The sequence below is a fragment of the Bombina bombina genome, chromosome 3 (genome assembly GCF_027579735.1).
Source record: "Bombina bombina isolate aBomBom1 chromosome 3, aBomBom1.pri, whole genome shotgun sequence".
In the NCBI taxonomy this organism is placed as follows: domain Eukaryota; kingdom Metazoa; phylum Chordata; class Amphibia; order Anura; family Bombinatoridae; genus Bombina; species Bombina bombina.
In genome coordinates this window covers 1,141,737,661-1,141,765,088 of record NC_069501.1, presented here as the reverse complement: position 1 = coordinate 1,141,765,088, position 27,428 = coordinate 1,141,737,661, and the positions used below count along the sequence as shown (strand labels likewise).

The following is a 27,428-nucleotide window of genomic DNA, read 5'->3' as shown; positions in this document are numbered from 1 at the left end:
TCTTATTTGGTGCTAAAAAATAAGGGCGTCGCTTTTGTCTCCACATTATTTAAGTCTTATTTTTTCATTGCTTCTGGTTGCTAGAAGCTTGTTCTTTGGCATTTTTTTCCCATTCCTGAAACTGTCATTTAAGGAATTTGATCAATTTTGCTTTATATGTTGTTTTTTCTCTTACATATTGCAAGATGTCTCACGTTGCATCTGAGTCAGAAGATACTACAGGAAAATCGCTGTCTAGTGCTGGAGCTACCAAGCTAAGTGTATCTGCTATAATTTTTGGTATCTGTTTCTCCAGCTGTTGTTTGTATTGCATGTCATGACAAACTTATTAATGCAGATAAAATTTCCTTTAGTACTGTTACATTACCTGTTGCTGTTCCGTCAACATCTAATTTTCAGAGTGTTCCTGATAAACATAAGAGATTTTATTTTTTAAATCCATTAAGAAGGCTATGTCTGTTATTTCTCCTTCTAGTTTACATAAGTCTTTTAAAACTTCGCTTTTTTCAGTTGAATTTTTAAATGAACATCATCATGGTTCTTCTGGTTCAGAGGTTTCTGTCTCAGAGGTTGATGCTGATAAATCTTTGTATTTGTTCAAGATGGAATTTATTCGTTCTTTATTTAAAGAAGTATTAATTGCATTAGAAATAGAGGATTCTGGTCCTCTTGATACTAAATCTAAATGTTTAAATAAGGTTTTTAAATCTCCTGTAGTTATTCCAGAAGTGTTTAATCTCCCTGATGCTATTTCTGAAGTAATTTCCAGGGAATGGAATAATTTGGGTAATTCTTTTACTCCTTCTAAACGTTTAAGCAATTATATCCTGTGCCATCTGACAGATTAGAGTTTTTTTGGGACAAAATCCCTAAGGTTATGGGGCTGTCTCTACTCCTGCTAAATGTGCTACTATTCCTACGGTAGATAGTAATTCATTTTAAGGATCCTTTAGATAGGAAAATTGAATCCTTTCTAAGAAAAGCTTACTTATGTTCAGGTAATCTTCTTAGACCTGCTATATTTTTAGCGGATGTTGCTGCAGCTTCAACTTTTTGGTTAGAAGCTTTAGCGCAACAAGTAACAGATCATAATTTTATAGCATTATTATTATTCTATAACATGCTAATAATTTTATTGGTGATACCATCTTTTGATATCATTAGAGTTGATGTCAGGTATATGTGTCTAGCTATTTTAGCTAGAAAAGCTTTATGGATTAAACTTGGAATGCTGATATGTCTTCTAAGTCAACTTTGCTTTCCTTTTCTTTCCAGGGTAATAAATTATTATTTCAACTGTTTCTGGAAGGAAGGGAACTTTTTTTACCAAAGGATAAAAAATCTAAGGTAAATTTAGGTCTAATAATCATTTTTCGTTCCTTTCCTCACAATAAGGAACAAAAGCCTGATCCTTCATCCTCAGGAGCGGTATTAGTTTGGAAACTATTTCCAGTTTGGAATATATCCAAGCCTTATAGAAAACCTATAGCCAGCTCCTAAGTACCCATGAAGGTGCGGACCTTATTCCAGCTCAGCTGGTATGGGGCAGATTACGTTTTCTTCAAAGAAATTTTGATCAATTCCGTTCTCAATTTCTGGTTTTAGAACATTGTTTCAGAAAGGTACAGCATTGGCTTCAGTTAAGGCCTCCTGCTAAGAGATTTTTTTCTTTCCCGTGTCCCAGTTAACACAGCAAGGCTCAGCATTTCTGAAATGTGTTTCAGATCTAGAGTTGGCTGGAGTAATTATGCCAGTTCCAGTTCTGGAACAGGGGCTGGGGTTTTATTTTATCTCTTCATTGTACCAAAGAAGGTCAATTCCTTCAGACCAGTTCCGGATCTATCAATATTGAATCGTTATGTAAGGATTCCAACATTCAGTTTCAGTAGAACTGTCCTGCCTTTTGTTTAGCAAGGGCATTATATGTCTACAATAGATTTACAGGATGTGTATCTGCATATTCCGATTCATCCAGATCACTTTTAGTGTCTGAGATTCTCTTTTTAGACAAGCATTACCAGTTTTGTGGCTCTAGCCTCAGTTCCAAGAATTTTTTTCAAAGGTTCTCGGTGCCCTTCTTTCTGTAATCAGAGAACAGGGTTTTGGTATTTCCTTATTGGACGATATCTGGGTACTTGCTCAGTCTTCTCATTTTCGAAGAATCTCATACGAATCGACTTGTGTTGTTTCTTCAAGTTCATGGTTGGAGGATCAATTTACTAATCAGTTCATTGATTCCTCAGACAAGGGTAACCTTTTTAGGTTTCTAGAATAGATTCAGTGTCTATGACTCTGTCCTTGTCAGACAAGAGAAGTTTAACATTGATTTCAGCTTGTCAAAACCTTCAGTCACAATCATTCCCTTTGGTAGCCTTATGCATGGAAATTTTAGGTCTTAGGACTGCCGCATCAGATGCGATCTCCTTTGCTCGTTTTCACATGCGACCTCTTCAGCTCTGTATGCTGAACCAATGGTGCAGGGATTACTCAAAGATATCTCACTTAATATCTTTAAACCGATTATACGACACTCTCTGACATGGTGGACAGATCACCATTGTTTAGTTCAGGGGGCTTCTTTGTTCTTCCGACCTGGACTATAATCTCAACAGATGCAAGTCTTACAGGTTGGGGAGCTGTGTGGGGGTATCTGACGGCACAAGGGGTTTGGGAATCTCAGGAGGTGAGATTTCCGATCAATATTTTGGAACTCCGTGCAATTTCAGAGCTCTTCAGTCTTGGCCTCTTCTGAAGAGAGAGTTGTTCATTTGTTTTCAGATAGACAATGTCACAACTGTGGCATACATCAATCATCAAGGAGGGACTCACAGTCCTCTGGCTATAAAGAAGTATCTCAAATTTTGGTTTGGGCGGAATCCAGCTCCTGTCTAATCTCTGCGGTTCATATCCCAGGTATGGACAATTGGAAAGCGGATTATCTCAGTCGCCAAACGTTGCACCTGGGCGAATGGTCTTCACCCAGAGGTATTTCCTCAGATTGTTCAAATGTGGGAACTCCCAGAAATAGATCTGATGGCTTCTCATCTAAACAAGAAACTTCCCTGGTATCTGTCCGGATCCAGGGATCCTCGGGCGGAGGCAGTGGATGCATTATCTCTTCCTTACAAGTGTCATCCTGCCTATATCTTTCCGCCTCTAGTTCTTCTTCCAAGGGTATTCTCCAATATTCTAAGGAATGCTCGTTTGTCCTGCTGGTAGCTCCAGCATGGCCTCACAGGTTTTGGTATGCGGATCTTGTCCGGATGGCCTCTTGCCAGCTGTGGATTCTTCCGTTAAGACCAGTCTTTCTGTCTCAAGGTTCTTTTTTCCATCAGGATCTCAAAAACCTTAATTTTAAGGTGTGGAGTTTGAACGCTTGATTCTTGGTCAAATAGGTTTCTCTGACTCTGTGATTGATACTATGTGACAGGCTCGTAAATCTGTATCTAGAGAGATATATTATAGAGTCTGGAAGACTTATATTTCTTCAGGATGGTTTAGATAAAGGTTTGTCCGCAAGTTTCTTGAAAGACAAATCTCTGCTCTTTCTGTTCTTTTTCACAGAAGGATTGCTAATCTTCCTGATATTCATTGTTTTGTACAAGTTTTGGTTCGTATAAAACCTGTCATTAAGTCAATTTCTCCTCCTTGGAGTTTAAATTTGGTTCTGGGGGCTCTTCAAGCTCCTCCTTTTGAACCCATGCATTTTTTGGTCATTATATTACTTTCTTGGAAAGTTTTGTTTCTTTTGGCCATCTCTTCTGCCAGAAGAGTCTCTGAATTATCTACTCTTTTTTGTGAGTCTCCTTTTCTGATTTTGCATCAGGATAAGGCGGTGCTGCGAACTTCTTTTGAATTTTTTACCTAAGGTTGTGAATTCTAACAACATTAGTAGAGAATTTGTGGTTCCTTCATTATGTCCTAATCCTATAAATTCTAAGGAGAAATCATTGCATTCTTTGGGTGCTGTTAGAGCTTTGTAATATTATGTTGAAGCTATTAAGTCTTTCCGAAAGACTTCTAGTCTATTTGTCATCTTTTCCGGTTTTAGAAAGACCAGAAAGCTTCTGCCATTTCTTTGGCATCTTGGTTGAAATCTTTATTTCATCATGCCTATGTTGAGTCGGGTAACACTCCGCCTCAAAGGATTACAGCTCTTTCTACTAGGTTAGTTTCTACTTCCTGGGCGTTTAAGAATGAAGCTTCGGTTGATCAGATTTGCAAAACAGCAACTTGGTCCTCTTTGCATACTTTTACTAAATTCTACCATTTTGATGTGTTTTCTTCTTCTGAAGCAGTTTTTGGTAGAAACGTACTTCAGGCAGTGGTTTCAGTTTGAATCTTCTGCTTATGTTTTTTCATTAAAAATTTTATTCTGGGTGTGGATTATTTTCAGCAGGAATTGGCTGTCTTTATTTTATCCCTCCCTCTCTAGTGACTCTTGTGTGGAAAGATCCACTTCTTGGGTAATCATTATCCCATACGTCACTAGCTCATGGACTCTTGCTAATTACATGAAAGAAAACATAATTTATGTAAGAACTTACCTGATAAATTCATTTCTTTCATATTAGCAAGAGTCCATGAGGCCCGCCCTTTTTTGTGGTGGTTTTGATTTTTTTGTACAAAGCACAATTATTCCAATTCCTTATTTTATATGCTTTCGCACTTTTTTCTTATCACCCCACTTCTTGGCTATTCGTTAAACTGAATTGTGGGTGTGGTGAGGGGTGTATTTATAGGCATTTTAAGGTTTGGGAAACTTTGCCCCTCCTGGTAGGAATGTATATCCCATACGTCACTAGCTCATGGACTCTTGCTAATATGAAAGAAATGAATTTATCAGGTAAGTTCTTACATAAATTATGTTTTTGCACCAAACATATCTTTTGGAATTATTGCCAAAAAGTTCAGCCTTGGTTTCATCAGACGATAACACCTTTTCTCACATGCTTTTGGGAGACTTCAGATGTGTTTTTGCTAAATTTAGCTGGGCTTGGATGTTTTTCTTCATTTGAAAAGGCTTCCATCTTGCAGTCTACCCCGAAGCCCAAACATATGAAGAATACAGGAGATTGTTGTCACATGGTACCACACAGCCAGTACTTGCCAGATATTCCTGCAGCTCCTTTAATGTTGCTGTAGGCCTCTTGGTAGCCTCCCAGACCAGTTTTCTTCTCGTCTTTGCATCAATTTTGGAGGGACATCCAGTTCTTGGTAATGTCATTGTTGTGCTATATGTTCTCCACTTGATGATGACTGTCTTCACTGTGTTCCATGGTATATCTAATGCCTTGGAAATTCTTTTGTACCCTTCTCCTGACTGATACCTTTTAACAATGAGATCCCTCTGATGCTTTAGAAGCTCTCTGCAGACCATGGCTTTTGTGTAGGGCGCGACTAAGAAAATGTCAGGAAAGACCTACCTAGCATACAATGTGCTCTTTACATTGTATGATAGGGGTACTTTAACTGACCTGAGACCCATTTTCCTCCAGTGCCTCCTGGAAAAAAAAAAATCACTCATGCAGGCCTTTCTTGATAAGTCCAAATCCTTGGACTCTACAGAGGCTATGGTCAGTGGCATACCTCCTCCTCCGTTTAGATCCTTGACCTCATGTGCATCTGTACAACCTGTGCACCTAACCGCTGGTACCACATAAAAAAAAATGACCAAGTGCTCAATAGGGCCTGTGTGTGTATATATACAATGCTATCTAAGCACAGTAAATAGTGCAGCAGAGGTGGTCAGAGACCAACCTGGTCCCCCAATCTCTTGCCCTCTTAAAACAGCTTTCCAGCTTCATGAGAGAGGGCTTCCTTAAAGGGACATTATACACTAGATTTTTCTTTGCATGAATGTTGTGTAGATGATACATTTATATAGCCTATATTGCTTTATTTTAATATGAATAGTTTTATTTTCAGACTCCTAACCATGCCCTCCAAAGTTTTAGGAGAATACTGATGTATACCTTATCCAGCGTGCTCCTGTTTGTGTAAAGGGTCTTTTCGGATGCAGATGAAGGGGGGGGGGGGATCTTTTTTCTTCTTCTCTATAAAACCACTTGCAGTGGGTGTTCCAGCTAAACTTTCAAACAGTGCTAAACTGGGAGCTTCTAAGTAAGTTTTTAAACGGTTTTATACTGGATTTTTAGATCAGTATCTATGCATATTATTCTTCATAGTAGTGTCTATTAAATGCAGTTAAAAGGATAGGAAAGTCAAAATTAAATCTACATGATTCTGATAGAAGTGAATTTAGAAGTGTCTTAAAATTACATGTTCTATTTTTAAATGTTTTGTTCTCTTGGTATCAATTGTTGAAAATAATCTGCACATATCCTACACTAGTGGAAGCTGCTGCTAATTGGTGCCTGCACACATTTGGCTTTTGTGATTGGTTGACTAGATGTGTTCATCTTGCTTCCAGTAGTGCAATGCTGTTCCTTCAGCAAAGGATAACAAGAGACTGAAGCAAATTTGATAATGGAAGTAAATAGGAAAGATGTTTAAAATCGTATGTTCTATCCAAATCACGAAAGAACATTTTGGGGTTTCCTGTCTCTTTAAATGAAAATTGGTGTATACTGTCCCTTTTAAACACCTTGTTCACTAGCATCCTGGATTGTAATAGTAGGGTAAAGCACTTGGCCGACAAGAGGCTTTGCAACTTCCCAATGACAATAGCTAGCCTGTGAAAATGACTTCTACAAGCATTATCCAACACAGGCAAAAGCCTAAAATCCTTTCATCCGAGAATTGTCACCTCAGTACTTGACCTCTCCTAGACTAGGCAAAGAACTACTGGGAGAGAGACATAAGTAGGAGGGATGATTACATCTCTGTGTGGGCTGTCTTTGCCTCCTCCTGGTGGCCAGGTGAATTATATCCCAAGAGTAAAGTTGTGGACTCTCACAACTGTTATTAATACATTTATGAGTTAAGATCCCCTTGTCTACAGTGAGCTGCCCCTATATAGATTCTTGAAACTGTGCTTGCACTTCATCAGATGGGCCTTCTACTGACAACAGTCTGTGACAGCTAATGATTCAAGGCAAAGGGAGGTTCTTTCTGTTTTATGCTAAAATAAATGCTGTCTAAATAGATAATCTTCAGATATTTTCTCTAACTTTTATCTGAACCTTTTCAAGGTTATTCTTTTTTCTTTCGTGTTATTGGCAAACGTCCATGAGCTAGTGACATATGGGATATACAATCCTACCAGGGGGGGGCAAAGTTTCCCAAACCTCAAAATGCCTATAAATACACCCCTCACCACACCCACAATTTAGTTTTACAAACTTTGCCTCCTATGGAGGTGATGAAGTAAGTTTGTGCTAAGATTTCTACGTTGACATGCGCTTCTCAGCATTTTGAAGCCCGATTCTTATCAGAGTACAGCGAATGTCAGAGGGACGTGGAGAGTATCACCTCTTGCATGCAATGATTTTCCTAACTGGGGTCTTTTTCATAGGTTCTCTGTTATTGGTCGTAGAGATTCATCTCCTACCTCCCTTTTCAGATCAATGATATACTCTCATATACCATTACCTCTACTGTTTCAGTACTGGTTTGGCTATCTGCTATATGTGGATGGGTGTCTTTGGGTAAGTATGTTTTTATTACATAAGACACCCCAGCTATGGTCTGGCACTTTATGCATTTATAAAAAGTTCTAAATATATGTTTTGTATTTATATTTGCCATGAGTCAGGTTCATGTATTTCCTTTTGCAGATTGTCAGTTTCATATTTGGGGAAAGTTATATTACCTGGGGTTTAGTCTTTTTTTTCAATTGATTACTTTGTTTCAAATTGCGGGCTGACTTAGGCTTGCGGGTGCGCCAAATGCTTCACTTTATTGCGTCCTTGGCGCGAGAATTTTTGGCGCGAAAGGCACGCCCGTTGATGCAAGTTCGTCATTTCCGGTGTCGTAATTGATGCAGAGGTTTCACACAGTATTGCGTCATTAGTGACGCAAGTGTCATTTCCGCACATGGTTGGCGCAAAAAAGAATTTGTTTCGTTGTGCGCCAAACTTTTTTCATTATTTATATGCCCCATTGCTGTTTGCTTCTTGCCTTTTTCTATGTCAGAGGGCTATGCTATTTGCATTTTTTCCATTCCTGAAACTGTCATATAAGGAAATTGATAATTTTGCTTTATATGTTTTTTCTTTTACATTCTGCAAGATGTCTCAATCTGATCCTGCCTCAGAAGTATCTGTTGGAACTTTGCTGCCTGACATCGGTTCTACCAAAGCTAAGTGCATTTGTTGTAAAATTGTGGAGATTATATCTCCTAATGGCATTTGTATTAGTTGCCATGATAAACTTTTACATGCAGATAGTGTGTCCATCAGTAATAGTACATTGCCAGTTGCAGTTCCTTCAACTTTGTCTGCATTTCCGCCTTCTAATAAGCGTAAGAGGTCTTTTAAAACTTCTCATAAAGTTGATGAAATTTCAAATGACCGACAACATAATGAATTATCTACCTCTGATGAGGATCTATCTGATTCAGAAGATCCTCAGATATTGACAATGACAAATCTACTTATTTATTTAAAATGGAATATATGCGTTCTTTGTTAAAAGAAGTGTTAATTACTTTGGATATTGAGGAAGCTAGTCCTCTTGATATTAAAACCAGTAAACATTTAAATTCTGTTTTTAAACCTACTGTGGTTACTCCAGAGGTTTTTCCTATTCCTGATGCTATTTCTGATATGATTTCTAAGGAATGGAATAAGCCAGGTACTCCTTTTAATCCTTCTGCAAGGTTTAAAAAATTGTAATCTTTACCAGCAATTTCAATAGTTTTGGGAAAAGATCCCCAAAGTTGATGGGGCTATTTCTACTCTTGCTAAACGAACCACTATTCCTATGGAAGATAGTACTTCCTTTAAAGATCCTTTAGATAGGAAGCTTGAATCTTATCTAAGGAAAGCCTATTTATATTCAGGTCATCTTCTTAGGCCTGCAATTTCTTTGGCTGATGTTGCAGCTTCTTCAACTTTTTGGTTGGAGAATTTAGCGCAACAAGAATTGGATTCTGACATACCTAGCATTGTTCGCTTACTGCAACATGCTAATCATTTTATTTGTGATGCAATTTTTTATATCAAAATTGATGTTAGATACATGTCTTTAGCTATTTTAGCTAGAAGAGCTTAGTGGCTTAAATCTTGGAATGCTGATATGACCTCTAAATTTAGATTACTATCTCTTTCTTTCCAAGGTAATAATTTATTTGGTTCTCAGTTGGATTCTATTATTTCAACTGTTACTGGGGGGAAGGGAGTTTTTTTGCCTCAGGATAAAAAAACCTAAGGGTATATCTAAGGATCCTAATAGTTTTCGTTCCTTTTGTCAAAATAAGGAACAAAAACCTAATCCTTTCCCCAAGGAATCTGTTTCCAATTGGAAGCCTTCCTCAAATTGGAATAAATCCAAGCCTTTTAAGAAACCAAAGTCAGCCCCTAAGTCCGCATGAAGGTGCAGCCCTCATTCCAGCTCAGCTGTTAGGGGGCAGTTTAAAGGTTTTTCAAGGATGTTTGGGCAAATTCTGTCCAGAATAAATGGATGCTGAGCATTGTGTCTCAGGGGTACCGAATAGGATTCAGAGTAAGACCTCCTGTGAGAAGATTTTTTTCTCTCACGCATCCCAGTAAATCCAGTAAAAAATCAGGCTTTCCTGAAGTGTGTTTCAGACCTGGAGGTTTTAGGGGTAATCATGCCGGTTCCTTTTCAGGAACAAGGTCTGGGGTTTTATTCAAATCTATTCATTGTCCCAAAGAAAGAAAATTCATTCAGACCAGTTCTGGATCTGAAAATTTTGAATCGTTATGTAAGAGTACCAATTTTCAAGATAGTAACACTAAGGACTATTCTGCCTTTTGTTCAGCAAGGACATTATATGTCTACAATAGACTTGCAGGATGCTTACCTTCATATTCCGATTCATCCAGAACATTATCAGTTCCTGAGATTCTCTTTTCGAGACGAGCATTACCAATTTGTTGCTCTTCCATTTGGCCTAGCAACAGCTCCAAGAATCTTTTCAAAGGTTCTGGGTGCCCTACTCTCTTTAATCAGAGAGCAGGGTATTGCAGTATTTCCTTATTTGAACAATATCTTGGTACTAGCTCAGTCTTTACGTTCTGTAGAATCTCACACAAATCAACTAGTCTTGTTTCTTCGAAAACACGGTTGGAGGATCAATTTACCAAAAAGTTTCTTGATTCCTCAGACAAGGGTCACCTTTTTAGGTTTCCAGATAGATTCAGTGTCCATGACTCTGTGTCTAACAGACAAGAGACGTTTGAAATTGGTTGCAGCATGTCGGTACCTTCAGTCTGTCACTCCCTTCAGTGGCTATGTGCATGGAAGTTATAGGCCTCATGACTGGAGCATCGGACGCAATTCCTTTTGCTCGTTTTCACATGAGACCTCTCCAGCTTTGTATGCTGAATCATTGGTGCCAGTATTATACAAAGATATTACAATTAATATCCTTAAATCCCAATGTTCGACACTCTCTGACGTGGTGGTTAAATCACCAGCGTTTAGTTCAAGGGGCCTCTTTTGTTCGGCCGACGTGGACTGTGATCACAGCAGATGCGAGTCTTTCAGGTTGGTGATCTGTCTGGGGATCTCTGACAGCACAAGGGGTTTGGAAATCTCAAGAGGCAAGATTACCAATCAATATTTTAGAACTCTGTGTAATTCTCAGAGCTCTTCAGTTTTGGCCTCTGTTGAAGAGAGAACTGTTCATTTGTTTTCAGACAGACAATATTTCAACAGTGGCATATGTCAATCAGGGTGGGACTCACAGTCCCCAAGCTATGAAAGAAGTATCTCGGATACTTCTTTGGGCGGAATCCAGCTCCTGTCTAATTTCTACGGTTCATATCCCAGGTGTAGGCAATTGGGAGGCGGATTATCTCAGCCGTCAGACTTTACATCCAGGAAAGTGGTCTCTCCATTCATATGTGGGGTCTTCCAGAAATCGATCTGATGGCTTCTCATCTAAACAAGAAACTTCCCAGATACCTGCTTATATCTTCCCGCCTCTAGTTCTTCTTCCAAGAGTGATCTCCAAAATCATCATGGAACAATCATTTGTGTTGCTGGTGGCTCCAGCATGGCCCCACAGGTTTTGGTATGCGGATCTTGTTCGGATGTCCAGTTGCCAACCTTGGCCACTTCCGTTAAGGCCGGACCTACTGTCTCGAGGTCCGTTTTTCCATCAGGATCTCAAATCATTAAATTTGAAGGTATGGAAATTGAACGTTTAGTGCTAAGTCATAGAGGTTTCTCTGACTCAGTAATTAATACTATGTTACAAGCTCGTAAATCTGTCTCTAGGAAGATTTATTATTGAGTTTGGAAGACTTACATTTCATGGTGTTCTCATAAATTCTCTTGGCATTCTTTTAGAATTCCTAGAATTTTACAGTTTCTTCAGGATGGTTTGGATAAAGGTTTGTCTGCAAGTACTTTGAAAGGACAAATTTCTGCTCTTTCTGTTTTATTTCACAGAAAAATTGCTTCTCTTCCTGATATTCACTGTTTTGTTCAGGCTTTAGTTTGTATTAAGCTTGTCATTAAATCAATTTCCCCTCCTTGGAGTCTTAATTTGGTTTTGAGGGCGTTACAGGCTCCTCCATTTGAGCCTATGTACTCTTTGGACATTAAACTACTTTCTTGGAAAATGAAGAGTTTCTGAGCTTTCTGCTCTTTTTTGTGAATCTGATTTTTCATCAGGATAAGGCGGTTTTACGGACTTCATTTAAGTTCTTACCTAAGGTTGTGAATTCTAACCACATTAGTAGAGAAATTGTTGTCCCTTCCTTGTGTCCTAATCCTAAGAATTCTTTGGAAAAATCCTTACATTCTTTGGATTTGGTGAGAGCTTTGAAATATTATGTTGAAGCTACTAAAGATTTCAGAAAGACATCTAGTCTATTTGTTATATTCTCTTGTTCTATGAAAGGTCAGAAGGCTTCTGCTATTTCCTTGGCTTCTTGGTTAAAGCTTTTGATTCATCAAGCTTATTTGGAGTCGGGTCAGGCCCCGCCTCAGAGAATTACATCTCATTCTACTAGATCAGTCTCCACTTCGTGGGCTTTTAAGAATGAAGCTTCAGTTGATCAGATTTGCAAAGCGGCAACTTGGTCCTCTTTGCATACATTTACTAAATTCTACCGTTTTTATGTATTTTGCTTCTTCAGAAGCAGTTTTTGGTAGAAAAGTTCTTTGCTTTTTCAGTTTTATTCTTCTGCTGATGTTTTAAGTTTTTCTTTTCTTTATGAGAATAACTTATATTTTGGGTTGTGGATTAATTTTTTGCAGCATATGGCTGTTTATTTTTATCCCTCCCTCTCTAGTGACTCTTGCGTGGAGTTCCACATCTTGGGTATTTGATATCCCATACGTCACTAGCTCATGGACTCTTTCCAATTCCATGAAAGAAAACATAATTTATGTAAGAACTTACCTGATAAATTCATTTCTTTCATATTGGCAAGAGTCCATGAGGCCCACCCCTTTTTTTTATGGTGGTTATGATTTTTTTGTATAAAGCACAATTATTTCCAAATTTCTTTTGTTGATGCTTTCTACTCCTTTCTTTATCACCCCACTGCTTGGCTATTCGTTAAACTGAATTGTGGGTGTGATTAGGGGTGTATATATAGGCATTTTGAGGTTTCGGAAACTTTGCCCCTCTTGGTAGGATTGTATATCCCATTTGTCACTAGCTCATGGACTCTTGCCAATATGAAAGAAATTAATTTATCAGGTAAGTTCGTACATAAATAGTTATTTTGGCCTGCCTTGACATTTATTATAATCCATTATATTCTGGATAAGGGGCTTGCTGTCCTGCTAAACTAAAGCCATTTCTGCTCAGTTAGCGCTCTTACAACTATCCACTCTACAGCTGAGACATTGCCACTCCGAATGCTCATTCTGTGTGGAGGGGGATACATTTTCTCCTCTCTGACTGTTTTTTTTATTTCCCAGCCAGAAGTTTTCTGAATTGTCTGCTCTTTCTTACGAACCTCCTTATCTTGTTTTTTCCCAATAGGATAAGGTGGTTTTAAGAAAAAAATTTGACTTTTTATCTAAGGACTCCACAGCTTGGGTATTTGTTCCCAGGAGTAATGGATCGTAGACTCATCACCTTATGAAAGAAAACAAAATTTACGCTTACGCAATATTGTTTTTTTTTCATGGAGTCCACAAACCCCGCCCATTTTTATTTTGTTTTGTCTGGCGGCAGTACTAGTTTTCACATAATTTATTCTGCTTTCTCCTTTTTCTACCTCTCCTTGCTTGGCTTATACATCAAACTGGCATACCAGAGATGTAAGAGAGATGAAGTGCTCTTGGAAGCTTTAGGAATCTATGCCGCCTCCTAGTGGCCTGGAGTTCAATCCTATGATTGATTGTGGACTCTCGCCACCATGAAAGAAATTCATTGATCAGGTAAGCATAATTTTTTATTTTTTCCTTCCATTGGCAGTGAGACTCAACAAAAACATTCATAACCTAATGGATAAACTTCATCTGGCTACCAGGAGGAGGCAAATACACCCCAAACAAAGCATTGAAGTATCCCACCCACTTCCCCTACCTTCTCAGTAGTTGTTTGCCTCATGTCATGGGAGGTAGGCAGAAAGCGCTGCTCTGCAGAAGATAAAGAAAATTATTAAGAAAACATAAATTTGTCTCATGTGGATAATATTCCTTCAAGAGAGCCATGTAAATCTCGAGGTGGTGTATTGGCATAGGTTCTGGTTGTCGCTGGGAGTTCCACACCTCTATCCAAATACTCTATTCTAAATCCCCTGTCAGGGAATGTGGTGTAAGTTGCACTAACTTTCCAGACCTATTAGAATGGGTACGTTTATTCCCTCTCTCATGCCAAGTTGTTTAATAGAGAAGGATTTCCTATTATGGGTTACTGTGAATTGACTGTGACTATGTGTATATTACCTATCATCCCAAACCTAAGCAAGTTGCAACCTAGCTGCAAGCCCCTTTAGACAGAATTGGGGGCACTTATTGTAAGAGTCTTAGGGGTTGATTTATCAAAGCCTTAACAACCCAGTTAGGCTGAGGCTACGGCGGACAGTTTCTGACATTTTTGATGACTGACCCCTGGTTATCTCTGACACTTCCAATTAATTGGAAATTACATTTAAGAAAGAGCAGGTATGACATTTGCTCAAAAAGGTCCTTTCTACTCTGGGGGTACCAGCATCAAGACCCTCTGAGAACAATCAAACTCAGAGACTGTATTCGGTTTTCAGACATAAGCCTAGAACCCCAGAGGTGTTCCCAGTCCCTTTAGTAATTGTGGGGATTATCTCAAAGCAGTGGGAGAGAACTGGGGTACCATTTATTTCCTTGTCTATCTTTAGGAAGATCTTTCCCTACTTTAAATTTGGAGGCTAGGAATACCGTGCCCAAGGTTGATGGGGCTATATCCACCCTGGCTAAACACACTGCCATTCCGTTAGAGGATAGCACGTCCTTTAAGGATCCACTAGACAGAAAGCTTGAGGGATACCCGAGAGAAGTTTTCCTACAGTCGGGCTCTCTTTTCCAGACGGTGGTGGGAACTACTGCCTTGGCTGGAGCTGCTAAGCGCTGGTGCGAATCCTTGTCGGACCCGATTACAGTTGAATCGCCCCTGGAAGAGATCCATGATCATATACAATCTCTAAATAAGTCTAATGCCTTTGTATGTTATGCCATTATTCAAATTATCTGCATCAATGCTAAGAACTTAAGTTTTGCTGTGCTTGCCAGGAGAACTCTGTGGTTTAAGTCCTGACTTCTATCTTTGTTGTTCAAGGGCAAATCTCTTTATGGCTATGGTTTAGACTCATTGCTACTGTCACGGGAGGAAAGAGATCTTTCCTACCCCAAGAAAAAAAAAATCGAAACCCAAAGGGCGCATGGCTGGCCGTTTTTGTTCCTTTTCGCCCGAAAAGAGGTCAAATTAGCGTGGCCGCGCCCAAGACTGATTCACCAAGAAGCACTGGGAAGCCCAACCAAGGGTGGGGAAAGAATAAACAGCCCAAGAAATCTCCCCTGGACAATGTCTTCATGAAGGGGTTGTACCCAACCTGCGACCAGGTTGTGTGGGCGGGGGCAGGCTATCCTTGTTTCAAAGGGAGTGGGCTCTTTCGGTTCAGGATACCTGGGTACTGGACATCATCAACTGGATAGAATTTCAGGCTTGTCCCCCATGCCACATGGGACAGATTCCTTCTTTCAAGTGTCTCTGGGAACCCAGAAAAGATGTCGGCTTTACTCCATTGTGTGGACGACCTAATAACCATGGGCGCAGTGACCCCAGTACCTTAGTCAGAGGGGAAGAGGGCTTTATTGAAACCTCTTTGTTGTCCCCAAGATGGAAGGCACGTTTTGCCCTATTTTAGATTTGAAGGGTCTCAAGTTTGTAATGGTGCCCTCCTTGATGGAGACTATAAGATCTGTCACAAGTTGTTATATATCTGGATCCCCAGATGAGATGTCTTGATCAGTGGCAATCTCCGGGGGTTCCTTGAGAGTTCAGGGGATCTGGTACCCAGAGGAAGTGTCTTTCGATCAGCATTCTGGAATTGAAGGCCATTTTCAATGCTCTGCTAGCGTGGCCCCAGTTATGTACCATAAGTTGGTGGTTACTCTAGCGGTCCCCTGGAATTTTAACCTAGTCTATCAGTTTCCTTTGATTGTACCGTTTCCCTGAGTGGTAGTTCGGATCAAACAGGAGGGATTCTCAACCATTCTTCAGGACTGCAGACCTAGTGAGCATGTCCTCTATTCTTCCTTTGCAGTTGCCTCTACTCCCGGACCTGTTAGCTAAGCGTCAGTTTAATCATAATTTAGATACTGAGGCTGCCTGCTTTTAGGATTGAACGGTTAATTTTGTTTCAGAGGATTCTCTGTGACTCACAAGCCTGTTGTCATACGCATTTACTACAAGGTCTGGAGGTCTTATCTATACTGGTGTGATCAGCGTGGATTCTCTTGGCACAGAGTGAAGATCCCACTTATTTTATAGTTTCTCCAGGATGGTCTGAAGAAGGGCTTGTCGGCCAGTTCCATTAAGGGTCAGATCTCTGCCCTTCCAGTTATGTTACATAAGAAGTTGGCTCATTTGCCAGACGTTCAAAAGTTTGTTGTGCCTATGGCCAGAATTAGATCTGTATTCAAACCTGTTGCTCCCCTATGGAGCCTTAACTTGGTTCTTAGAACTTGGTTCTTGGTTCCCAAGAAGGAAGGCACGTTTTGCCCTATTGTAGATTTGAAGGGTCTCTACAAGTTTGTAATTCAGCTGGCTCTACTTGAGCCTATTCTTTCTGTTGATATTAAGTTACTCACTTGGAAAGTGATGATCTTGTTGGCCATTTCCTCTGCTCGTAGAGTATCAGAACTATCTCCCTTTATAGTGTGACCCACCATACTTGGTGTTTCATTCCGATAAGGCTGTTGTGAGGACAAAGCTGGGGTTCTTACCCAAAGTACTCAACACCTATAACATTTAACCAGGAAATTGTGGTTCCTTCTTTGTATCAATCAGTTATTCTCCAAGGAGAGATAATTGCATAATCTGGATGTGGTCAGGGTGTTTAAGTTCTACCTTTGCGCTACTAAGAATTTTCGTCAGTACTCTTCCTTATTTGTTTACTGGTAAGCGCAAGTGGCAGAAGGCCTCGGCTGTTACTCTTTCCTTTTGACTGCGAAGTCTGATGTGCAAAGCTTACTCTGAAATAGGCCAGCAGTCTCCATCCCGAATTACGGCACAATCTACCCGTGTGGTATCTACTTCTTGGGGCTTCAAGAATGAGGCTTCAGTACTTCTGCTCCGCGGGAGGTTTCTGTCCTCCCTGAGCTCGCCTTAGGACACCTGCGTTACGGTTTGACAGGTGTACCGCCCCAGTCAAAGTTTCCCAAACCTCAAAATGCCTATAAATACACCCCTCACCACGCCCACAAATCAGTTTTACAAACTTTGCCTCCTATGGAGGTGGTGAAGTAAGTTTGTGCTAGATTCTACGTTGATATGCGCTCCGCAGCAGGTTGGAGCCCGGTTTTCCTCTCAGCGTGCAGTGAATGTCAGAGGGATGTGAGGAGAGTATTGCCTATTTGAATTCAATGATCTCCTTCTACGGGGTCTATTTCATAGGTTCTCTGTTATCGGTCGTAGAGATTCATCTCTTACCTCCCTTTTCAGATCGACGATATACTCTTATATATATATATATACCATTACCTCTGCTGATTTTCGTTTCAGTACTGGTTTGGCTTTCTACAACATGTAGATGAGTGTCCTGGGGTAAGCAAGTCTTATTTTCTGTGACACTCTAAGCTATGGTTGGGCACTTTTTTATAAAGTTCTAAATATATGTATTCAAACATTTATTTGCCTTGACTCAGGATGTTCAACATTCCTTATTTCAGACAGTCAGTTTCATATTTGGGATAATGCATATGAATAAATCAATTTTTTTCTTACCTTAAAATTTGACTTTTTCCCTGTGGGCTGTTAGGCTCGCGGGGGCTGAAAATGCTTCATTTTTATTGCGTCATTCTTGGCGCAGACTATTTTGGCGCAAATTTTTTTTTTCTGTTTCCGGCGTCATACGTGTCGCCGGAAGTTGCATCATTTTTGACGTTCTTTTGCGCCAAAAGTGTCGGCGTTCCGGATGTGGCGTAATTTTTGGCGCCAAAAGCATTTAGGCGCCAAATAATGTGGGCGTCATTTTTGGCGCTAAAAAAATATGGGCGTCACTATTGTCTCCACATTATTTAAGTCTCATTATTTATTGCTTGCTAGAAGCTTGTTCACTGGCATTTTTTCCCATTCCTGAAACTGTCATTTAAGGAATTTGATCAATTTTGCTTTATATGTTGTTTTTTCTATTACATATTGCAAGATGTCCCACGTTGAAACTGAGTCAGAAGATGCTTCTGGTAAATCGCTGCCTGGTGCTGGAGCTACCAAAGCTAAGTGTATCTGCTGTAAACTTATGGTATCTGTTCCTCCAGCTGTTGTTTGTACTGTTTGTCATGACAAACTTGTTAATGCAGATAATATTTCCTTTAGTACTGTTACATTACCTGTTGCTGTTCCGTCAACATCTAATACTCAGAGTGTTCCTGATAACGTAAGAGATTTTGTTTCTAAATCCATTAAGGCGGCTATGTGTTATTCCTCCTTCTAGTAAACGTAAAAAGTCTTTTAAAACTTCTCATTTTTCAGATGAATTTTTAAATGAACATCATCATTCTGATTCTGATAATGGTTCTTCTGGTTCAGAGGATTCTGTCTCAGAGGTTGATGCTGATAAATCTTCATATTTATTTAAAATGGAATTTATTCGTTCTTTACTTAAAGAAGTCCTAATTGCATTAGAAATTGAGGATTCTGGTCCTCTTGATACTAAATCTAAACGTTTAGATAAGGTTTTTAAATCTCCTGTAGTTATTCCAGAAGTTTTTCCTGTCCCTGGTGCTATTTCTGAAGCTGTCTTTGGTAGAAAAGTACTTCAGGCAGCTGTTTCAGTTTGAATCTTCTGCTTATATTTTCAGTTTTTTTCTTTATAAGATTTAAACTTTATTTTTGGGTGTGGATTTTTTTCAGCGGAATTGGCTGTCTTTATTTTATCCCTCCCTCTCTAGTGACTCTTGCGTGGAAGATCCACATCTTGGGTAGTCATTATCCCATACGTCACTAGCTCATGGACTCTTGCTAATTACATGAAAGAAAACATAATTTATGTAAGAACTTACCTGATAAATTCATTTCTTTCATATTAGCAAGAGTCCATGAGGTCCACCCTTTTTTGTGGTGGTTATGATTTTTTTGTATAAAGCACAATTATTCCAATTCCTTATTTTTTATGCTTCGCACTTTTTTCTTATCACCCCACTTCTTGGCTATTCGTTAAACTGATTTGTGGGTGTGGTGAGGGGTGTATTTATAGGCATTTTGAGGTTTGGGAAACTTTGCCCCTCCTGGTAGGAATGTATATCCCATACGTCACTAGCTCATGGACTCTTGCTAATATGAAAGAAATGAATTTATCAGGTAAGTTCTTACATAAATTATGTTTTTGGGAGAAGGGTTTTACAAGCGGTGGTGCCTAGTGATTAGGACTGCCTTCCCTACTTTCCCCGGCCTCCCGAACATTTGTGTACTCCCACTGCCAATAGAAGGAAAATATAATTTATGCTTAAAGGGACACTCAATCAAAATTAGACTTTCATTATTCAGATAGAACATGCCATTTTAAGCAACTTTCCAATTTACTTCTATTAACAAAATATTTAATCTTTTTGAGTCACCAGCTCCTACTGAGCATGTGCAAGAATAAGTGTGTATGCATTTGTGAATGGCTGATGGCTGTCACATGGTACGTGTATGCATTTGTCATTGGCTGATGGCTGTCACATGGTACAGGGGGAGTGGAAAAAGACATAACTTTTAAAATTGTCAAAAAAAAATGCACTACTCATTTGAAGTTCAGACTAAGTGCTATTGCATTGTCTTGTTATCTTGTATTTGTTGATTATGCAAATCAACTTTGTTGACTGGTCGTTTAACTGATAAATTTGTTTTCTCCTTGGCAATTAGTCTATGAACCTGCCCTATTGTGTATTGGTGGCAGTCGTTGATTATGCTATTATGTCCCAGTTATTTGATGATGAGTTGACCTCTGTAGCTTCAGAGGGTGACTTTTCTGGGTTGGAGTCCTTAGCGTCTAAGCCTCCGGCTGCGGAGGAACTGTCCTTTAGATTTAAAATTGAGCACTTTTTCTTCAGAGGTTCCAGAGGCTGCGCTGCCTGAAGAAGCTATGATTCCTAAATTCGACAGTTTACGAGGACAGGAAAGTTCCTTTGACTTTCCTGTGTTGGTTAAGATGGCGAACATTATTAACGAATGGGAAAGAATTGGTTCTTCCTTTTCCCCCTCGTCTACTTTTAAAAAGTTGTTCCCGGTCCCGGACTCTCAACTGGATTTGTGGGGCTCCATTCCTAAGGTGGATGGTGCTATCTCTACGCTTGTTAAACATACTACTATACCTCTTGAGCATAGTTCTTCTTTCAGAGAGCCGATGGATAAGAAAATGGAAACCTTTCTGAGAAAGATGTTTCAACATACAGGATTTTTGTTTCAACCGGGGGCTGCGGTTGCCGGAGCGACTACCTACTGGTGCGACTTTCTCGGAACTCATTGAGGTGGAGTCTCCCCTCGAGGATATTAAAGACAGAATTAAAAATCTGAGAATTGCTAATTCTTTTATCTGTGATGTGAACATGCAAATTATTCAGCTCTGGTTGAAGTCTTGGTCTCCGTATATGACTTCTAAGTCCAGACTCCTTTCTCTTACCTTCAAGGGAAAGATTTTATTTGGTCCAGGCCTAGACTCAATTATTGCTATGGTTACCGTGGCAAGGGTGCCTTCCTACCGCAAGATAAGAACAAGTCTAAGGGACGACATTCTTCTAATTTTTGTTCACTTCTTTCTGACAAATCTCAACGCAAGCAATCCTCCAAACCTGAGCAACCCAAGAGCACTTGGAAGCCGGCTCAGTCCTGGAATAAATCAAAGCAGAATAAGAAGCCTGCCGAAAACAAATTGGCATGAAGGGGCGGCCCCCCGATTCGGGATCGGATTGTGTAGGGGGCAGACTGTCTCTCTTTTCAGATGCCTGGTTCAAGGACTTACAGGATCCGTTAGTCCTGGAGGTGGTATCTCAGGGATACAAGATAGGCTTCTAATCTCATCCATCAAGGGGCAGATTCCTTCTCTCGAATCTGTCTACAAGACCAGATAAGAGGGATGCCTTTCTAGGGTGTGTTCGGGATCTATCCTCCTCAGGAGTTGTTGTTCTGGTGCCTATCGAAGAAAGAGGTTTGGGGTTTTAAAGACAAAGATAGAAAGAGGACGCCTCATAGCGTAATTTTTTTTTTCAGGTGGATGTATGCTGTTAGATAATGCGCTTACCAGAATGTATGGCATTGTGCTGTGACCAGTGCAAATCCGCCTGCTAGCACTTAACAGTGGCTAGTTTACTGGAAACGGTTCACCTCGCTGTGACCACCTCTTGGTTTGACTGCTGCACCGTTATGGGGAATGTCAGTCTGCTTTCTATGTCAATGAAAGCGCTGGAATAAAGAATTAGAACAACTTCCGAATAAAATGTAAAATTCTTTATTCTATGACGCGTTTCTCAACCACAGGACTGGTTGTTTCCTCAGATAAAAAGTGAATAAAAGGGGTTACAATTAGTAACAATATATACACAATGTGTTAAGTAAAAACGGAAGTTGTCACTTGTATTAAAACCAATGAATGATCAACAAAGCAATTCAAACTTGCATGCCGATACATATTCACAGCTGATACACATAACACCTTAACCCTTCAAATCTGTGAGTAATCACAAGGTGGCTATTGGAAAACAAAAGTTATAGAAAAACTATGCGCTGGATGAGATCAGAGCTACACATAAGAAACAGGCAATCCCAAAGCCTGAAGAAACAGTTAAGCGAGCAATGTATAGGATATATGTGAGCGCCTATAAGTGTAAACACAAATGGCAATAGATCTTTTGAAAATGGCTTCTTTAGTTAAATTAATTTCTATGTGAATATAGTATCCTTAAAATATTACTAAGGTCAGAAAGTCCAAAAGTATAGCAATATGAATAGATTACACAAACTATTGTTCTATAAGTAATATATAGTTGTTTATTATAGTATAAAATTAATTATTAATTCATAAAACATTCAAAAGTCAAAACAATGCACACAAAAATTATTAAAATAATTATCACTATTGGTACCAATTCTATAGTTAATCTAATTATAAAAATTTATCATAAGGACTTTTAAAAAATTTTGTTTTGTTTATAAAAGCAATAGCAAACAGTAATAAATGTAAACAATGTTTTCATATATATCGGTCTGTCTTTGGGCATAAATTTCAAATTTGTAAAAAATGTTTGTATATATGTGATATAAAATTCCTTGTAGTAGCAACAGTTGTTTCAAACGTATGGTGTTATACACATGTATGCAAATAGGACTTGCTGTTTTCAATGAAGATCAGGTGCTTTAAACAAAGAGCAAGTATTTGAATGCAATATCCTTAACTGTGTAAATACTGGTTACCTTAAGGCAAAGTAAGATATATCCTCCGGTGGTCCGTTTGTTACCTTGTAACTGATTGTTTCCAAAGTATTCCTTAGCTCTAAAGTGTTTAAGAGCCAAATAGATTCAAACCTCAACAAGCTTAGCAGCAAATCCTCGTGTGCTGCAGGAGACGCCAACACTCCTGTGTCAGTTCTTTCGACACGCCCACACTTGCGGGAAATGACGTCAGTGATTGAGTTCCCTGTGTCCTTAGAAAGTCAGTGTATCATCCGTGTATTGACAACGCGTTTCAGCTCTCTGGAGCCTTTGTCAAGCCATGTTTTCTTCAATCACATGGATGGAAGATAAACTCGGGAAAGAGTTCTCTTATCCCAAATACCAGGCTGGAATTCCTGGGTACTATAATAGACTCCATATCCATGAAGATATTTCTAACAGACCAGAGATGACCAGAGATGTTGCAAGCTAACTTTGTGATGTCTTGCCCTCCGGACCTCCTTGAGTCCCTCTGTGGCTCAGTGTATGGAGGTGATTGGTCTCTTGGTGTCCTGCATGGACATCATTCCTTTTGCCATGCGATGTCTCAGACCTTTACAACTGTGCATGCTGAGGCAGTGGAATGGCGATCATTCAGATCTGTCTTAACAGATTGTATTAGACAGCCGGTCAAGAGAATCGCTCACTTGGTGGCTCTGTCCAGATCATCTGTCCCGAGGCACATGCATCTTAAGACCATCCTGGAAGATTGTGACTACGGACACAAGCCTGTCAGGATGGGGAGCTTTTTGGGGTGCCAGGAAGGCACATGGGTTGTGGACTCAGGACTAGTCCTCCTGCCTGATCAATATTTTGGAACTACGGGCAATCTTCAAAGCCTTGAAGGCTTGGCCACTTCTGGGTTCGTCCCAGTTTATCAGATTCCAATAAGACAATATAACCTTGGTGGCTTTCATCAGCCATCAGGGGGGGAACGAGAAATTCCTTGGCGATAAAGGAAGTATCTCAGATTCTAGAGTGGGCGGAGGCCCACAGCTGTTCGCTGTCAGCGATCCACATTCCGGGTGTGGACAACAGGGAGGTGGATTTTCTCAACAGGCAATCCTTCCATCCAGGGGAATGGTCTCTCCATCCTGAGGTGTTTGCAGAGATATGCAGCAAGTGGGGGATGCTGGTGATAGATCTCATGGCATCCCAGCTCAATACCAAGCTACCAAAGTACGGGTCTAGGGATCTAATAGTGCCCTGGAGGTTCAAACTCATATATTTTTCCTCCATTACCGCTTCTTCCTTGAGTGGTGGCCTGCATCAAGCAGGAGCGGGTATCCGTAATCCTGATTGCTCGATCGTGGCCGCGGACGTGGTTCGGATCTAGTGGGGATGTCCTCATCTCCATGGAAGTTACTTTGTCGCAGAGACCTGCTGATACAAGGTCCATTTGTTCATCAAAATCTAGATTCTCTGAGGCTGACTGCGTGGAGATTGAATGCTTGGTCTTAGCCAAGAGAGGTTTCTCTGAGAGTGTCATTGATACTCTTATTCAAGCTCGTAAACCAGTTACTCGGCGTATCTACCACAAGGTGTGGAGGACCTACTTATTCTTGTGTGAAGAGCGTGGTTTTTCCTTGCACAGAGTTAAGGTTGCCAGGATCTTATCTTTTATCCAGAATGGGCTGGAGAAGGGTCTTTCTGCTAGTTCCCTGAGGGGACAGATTTCGTCCCTGTCTGTTTTATTGCACAAGAGACTGGCTGAGCTTCCAGACGTGCAGTTCTTTAAGGCTCTGATTAGGATCAGACTTGTGTTTAGATCTGGGGCTCCCCCTTGGAGTCTAAATCTTGTTCTTCAGATTTTGCAACAGGTTCTATTTGAGCCTCTGCATTCCGTTGGCATTAAATTATCTTGAAAGGTTCTCTTTTCATTGGCTATTGCCTCTGTGTGCAGAGTTTCTGAGTTTTCTGCTTTGCAATGTAAGCCTCCTTATCTGATTTTTAATGCAGATAAGGCAGTTTTATGTACTAAATTAGGTTTTCTTCCTAAGGTTGTGTCAGATCACAACATCAATCAGGAGATTGTGGTTCCTTCCTTGTGTCCTAATTCTTCATTGAAGGAATGCTTACTTCACAATTTGGATGTGGTTCTCGTGCCTTGAAGTTCTAGCTTCAGGCTAGTAAGGAGTTTAGACTCTTCCTCTTTGTTGTCTATTCAGGTAAGCGTAAGGGGCAGAAGGTTACTTCGACTTCCCTATCTTTTTAGTTAAGGAGTGTCATCCACTTAGCTTACGAGGCAGCGGGACATCGTCTTCCTGAGAGGATAACGTCTCATTCCTCTTGAGCAGTGGCTTCCTCTTGGGCCTTTTTGAATGAGGCCTCTGGATCAGATTTGTAAGGCGGCTTCCTCCTTACATACTTTTCAAAATTTTACAAGTTTGATATTTTTGCTTCGGCTGAAGCAGTTTTCGGGAGAATTTTTTTGCAGGCTGTGGTGCCCTTAGAATAGGGTCTGCCTCTTCCTTTTTGTTCTCTCCTGTTATTCATTCATTTTCTTCTGGCGCTTGGGAATAGTTTTCCCAACAGTAAGGTATGAAGCCGTGGACTCTCCCTATCTTAGGAAGGAAAACATAATTTATGCTTACTGGATAAATTCCTTTCCTTCCGGATAGGGAGAGTTCACGGTCCCCACCCGTTTTTTTCTTTTCTATAGGTGGTCCCCTATTTATTTTATCCTTCTGGCACCATTTATACCCTAATGTTTCTCCTACTTTTCCTTGTTCCCTCTGCAGAATGACTGGGGTAATGAGGAAGTGGGAGGGATATTTAAGTATTTGCCTCCTCCTGGTGGCCAGGTGTTGTATTTCCCAACAGTAAGGAATGAAGCCGTGGACTTTCCGTATCCAGAAAGGATTATGGTAAGCATAAATTGTTTTTTTTTTTTTTTTTTACCTAAGGTGGTCTCTTCTCACATTGTCCTAATCCTTTTTCCTCAAAAGAGAGGTTATTACATAATCTGGGTGGTCAGTTCAGTGGGATACAGCACTACTTAGTGAAACTGTGCACGGTGTATATAAGCTGCATCTACCCCTAAGTCAATATAGAAAACAGGTTAACACCAGCACTGTAATTAACTTGTAAAAAACTTTATTGGATTACATAAAAAGCGACGTTTCAGGGCTTAACCCCTTATTCATGACTAAGTCATGGTTAAAAACGTTGCTTTTTATGTAATCTAATAGTTTTTTGCAAGTTAATTACAGTGCTGGTGTTAACCTGTTTTCTATAATCTGGGTGGTGGTAGAGCTTTAAAGTTCTATTTTCATGCTACCAAGAAATTTCATCAATTTTCTTCCTTGTTTATCTTGCTTTCTGTTATGTGCAAAGGACAGAAGGCCACAGCTGTTACTCTTTCCTTCTGGCACAAAACTTTGATACGCATCTATATAGAAGAGGGTCCGCATCCTACATCCCAGAATTACGACACATTCTACCTGTGCGTTGTCTATTTCTTTAAGGCTGCTACTTTCTCTTTGTTACATACGTTCAGAAATGTACTGATTTTTATCCTCAGCAGTTGCATCTTTTGGAAAACTAGTTCTTCAAGCGGTGGTGCCAAGTAATAAAGAACCGCCTTCCCTACCTTTCCCTCCCTAATTTTTTGTGGACTCTCAAATTTTTATATATTTTGTGTGTATGTATAATATAAAGATCTCAAATCCTTTCATGTATTTTGCTGTGGTCTTGTAATAACACTTTTTTGTCTTTTTTTAAATAGCTATTTAGTACATTTATAGTAGTCATTAAACTTTATCTTAACTTTTTTCATGATAGAATGGTTAACCTGCATCTCACAATTGTTTCTTGCAGTTTCTGACTGGCAGTAATAGAAAGGACAATATATTTGTTGACTCAGACTATCAAGATTTTGCTGAGGAGTTCAATAAAATCATAAAATCGTGGCAACCTAGTATTCTTCCTGACGGTAAATATGTTGTTTACTAATTGTAAATATTCTTGACATTTGATTAGACCTGATGAATGTTTGCTATGGTATCTGTAATTTTAGAATACATTTTCTTTGGTGTTCTAACATTTTTTGAAAAAAAATTGCATTTGAAAAAATGTACTGTTGTGTATATATAACCTTATTGTATTGATATGTATGGATTTATTTATTTATTTTTAATTTTGGTGACATACAAATTTGGAAGTTTTTATGAACATGTGCTGTAGTGCATTTATATTAAATTGCGCTGCTAAAATGTGTGCTAGTTCTCGCTTACATACATCAAAAACTATGTATAGATATAGAATATAGTTTTAAGGGTCATAAAACCCTACATTTTTTTTCACGTTTCCGTTAGAGCATACAATTTTACATTTTTTTCTAATTTACTTCTATTATATTAATTTGCTTAGTTATCTTGGTATCCTTTGCTGTTATGTATATGTAGGTAGGCTGAGGAGCTGGGAGCTAGCAGCTACTTAGTGGCTGCACATTATATCTGTCATAGGCTTACAGATGTGTTTTTAAAATTAATGTTTTTCTATCTGAATCCTAAAAGAATAATTATTGGTTTCATGCCCCTTTAACTTTTAAGCTTACTTTAAAATGAATTCCTTGGTTATTAAGTTAACATTTTTCAGCAGTCTTACAAACATATGTTACATTTTTATTTTTTTAAACATACCTGTATATCTGTCATTGTCACTGATGTCTAATATTATGTATGATGCGATTGTAGGTGGTGGTGTGTAATTTCAGAAATTATGGTATGTCATTGAAGAGTGATCAGAACTAATGTAATATGTTGTCACAAAACAATTGCCAGGAAGCGTTTGCTTTGTTTGGCTTTTCCTGGCTTAGAATGCTTTAGTAATAACTTAAAGGGTCATTAAACACTTTGAGATAGCAATATAAAATAAGTCATATATAAAAGAAAAAGTCTGCAATATACTTTCATTACTTATTTTGTCCCCTTTAACTGCAATTCCATTCTCAAATTGTGAGCTTTTCAGGTCTTGATAGAAATGGAAGTGCAGAACACTGTTATATTCCACTCGGCCATTGGCTGCACACTCTAGTGACCTATTTATAACTATCCCTGATTGGCCACAGCAGAGAAGCTAAGTTACAACATGGCAGCTCCCATTGTTTTATAGACACTAAAACGTTACTTATTTTTTCACTATTTAAACAGCTAACAAAACTTAAATAAATCAGTCTACATGTTATCCTCAGACTAAACTTTTC

The 27,428-nt window shown here is 39.4% G+C and overlaps 1 protein-coding gene across 5 annotated transcripts in view; it reads left to right on the top strand.

Moving 5' to 3' along the window:
* Positions 1–27,428, top strand: part of ZMYM2 (zinc finger MYM-type containing 2) — a 409,791-nt gene that overhangs the window by 328,604 nt on the left and 53,759 nt on the right. For all 5 annotated transcript variants that reach the window (XM_053708531.1, XM_053708528.1, XM_053708530.1 and 2 more), the window contains one exon: positions 26,042–26,156. In XM_053708531.1, coding sequence (XP_053564506.1) covers positions 26,042–26,156 — 115 coding nt within the window. The remainder of the gene's footprint in view (positions 1–26,041; positions 26,157–27,428) is intronic.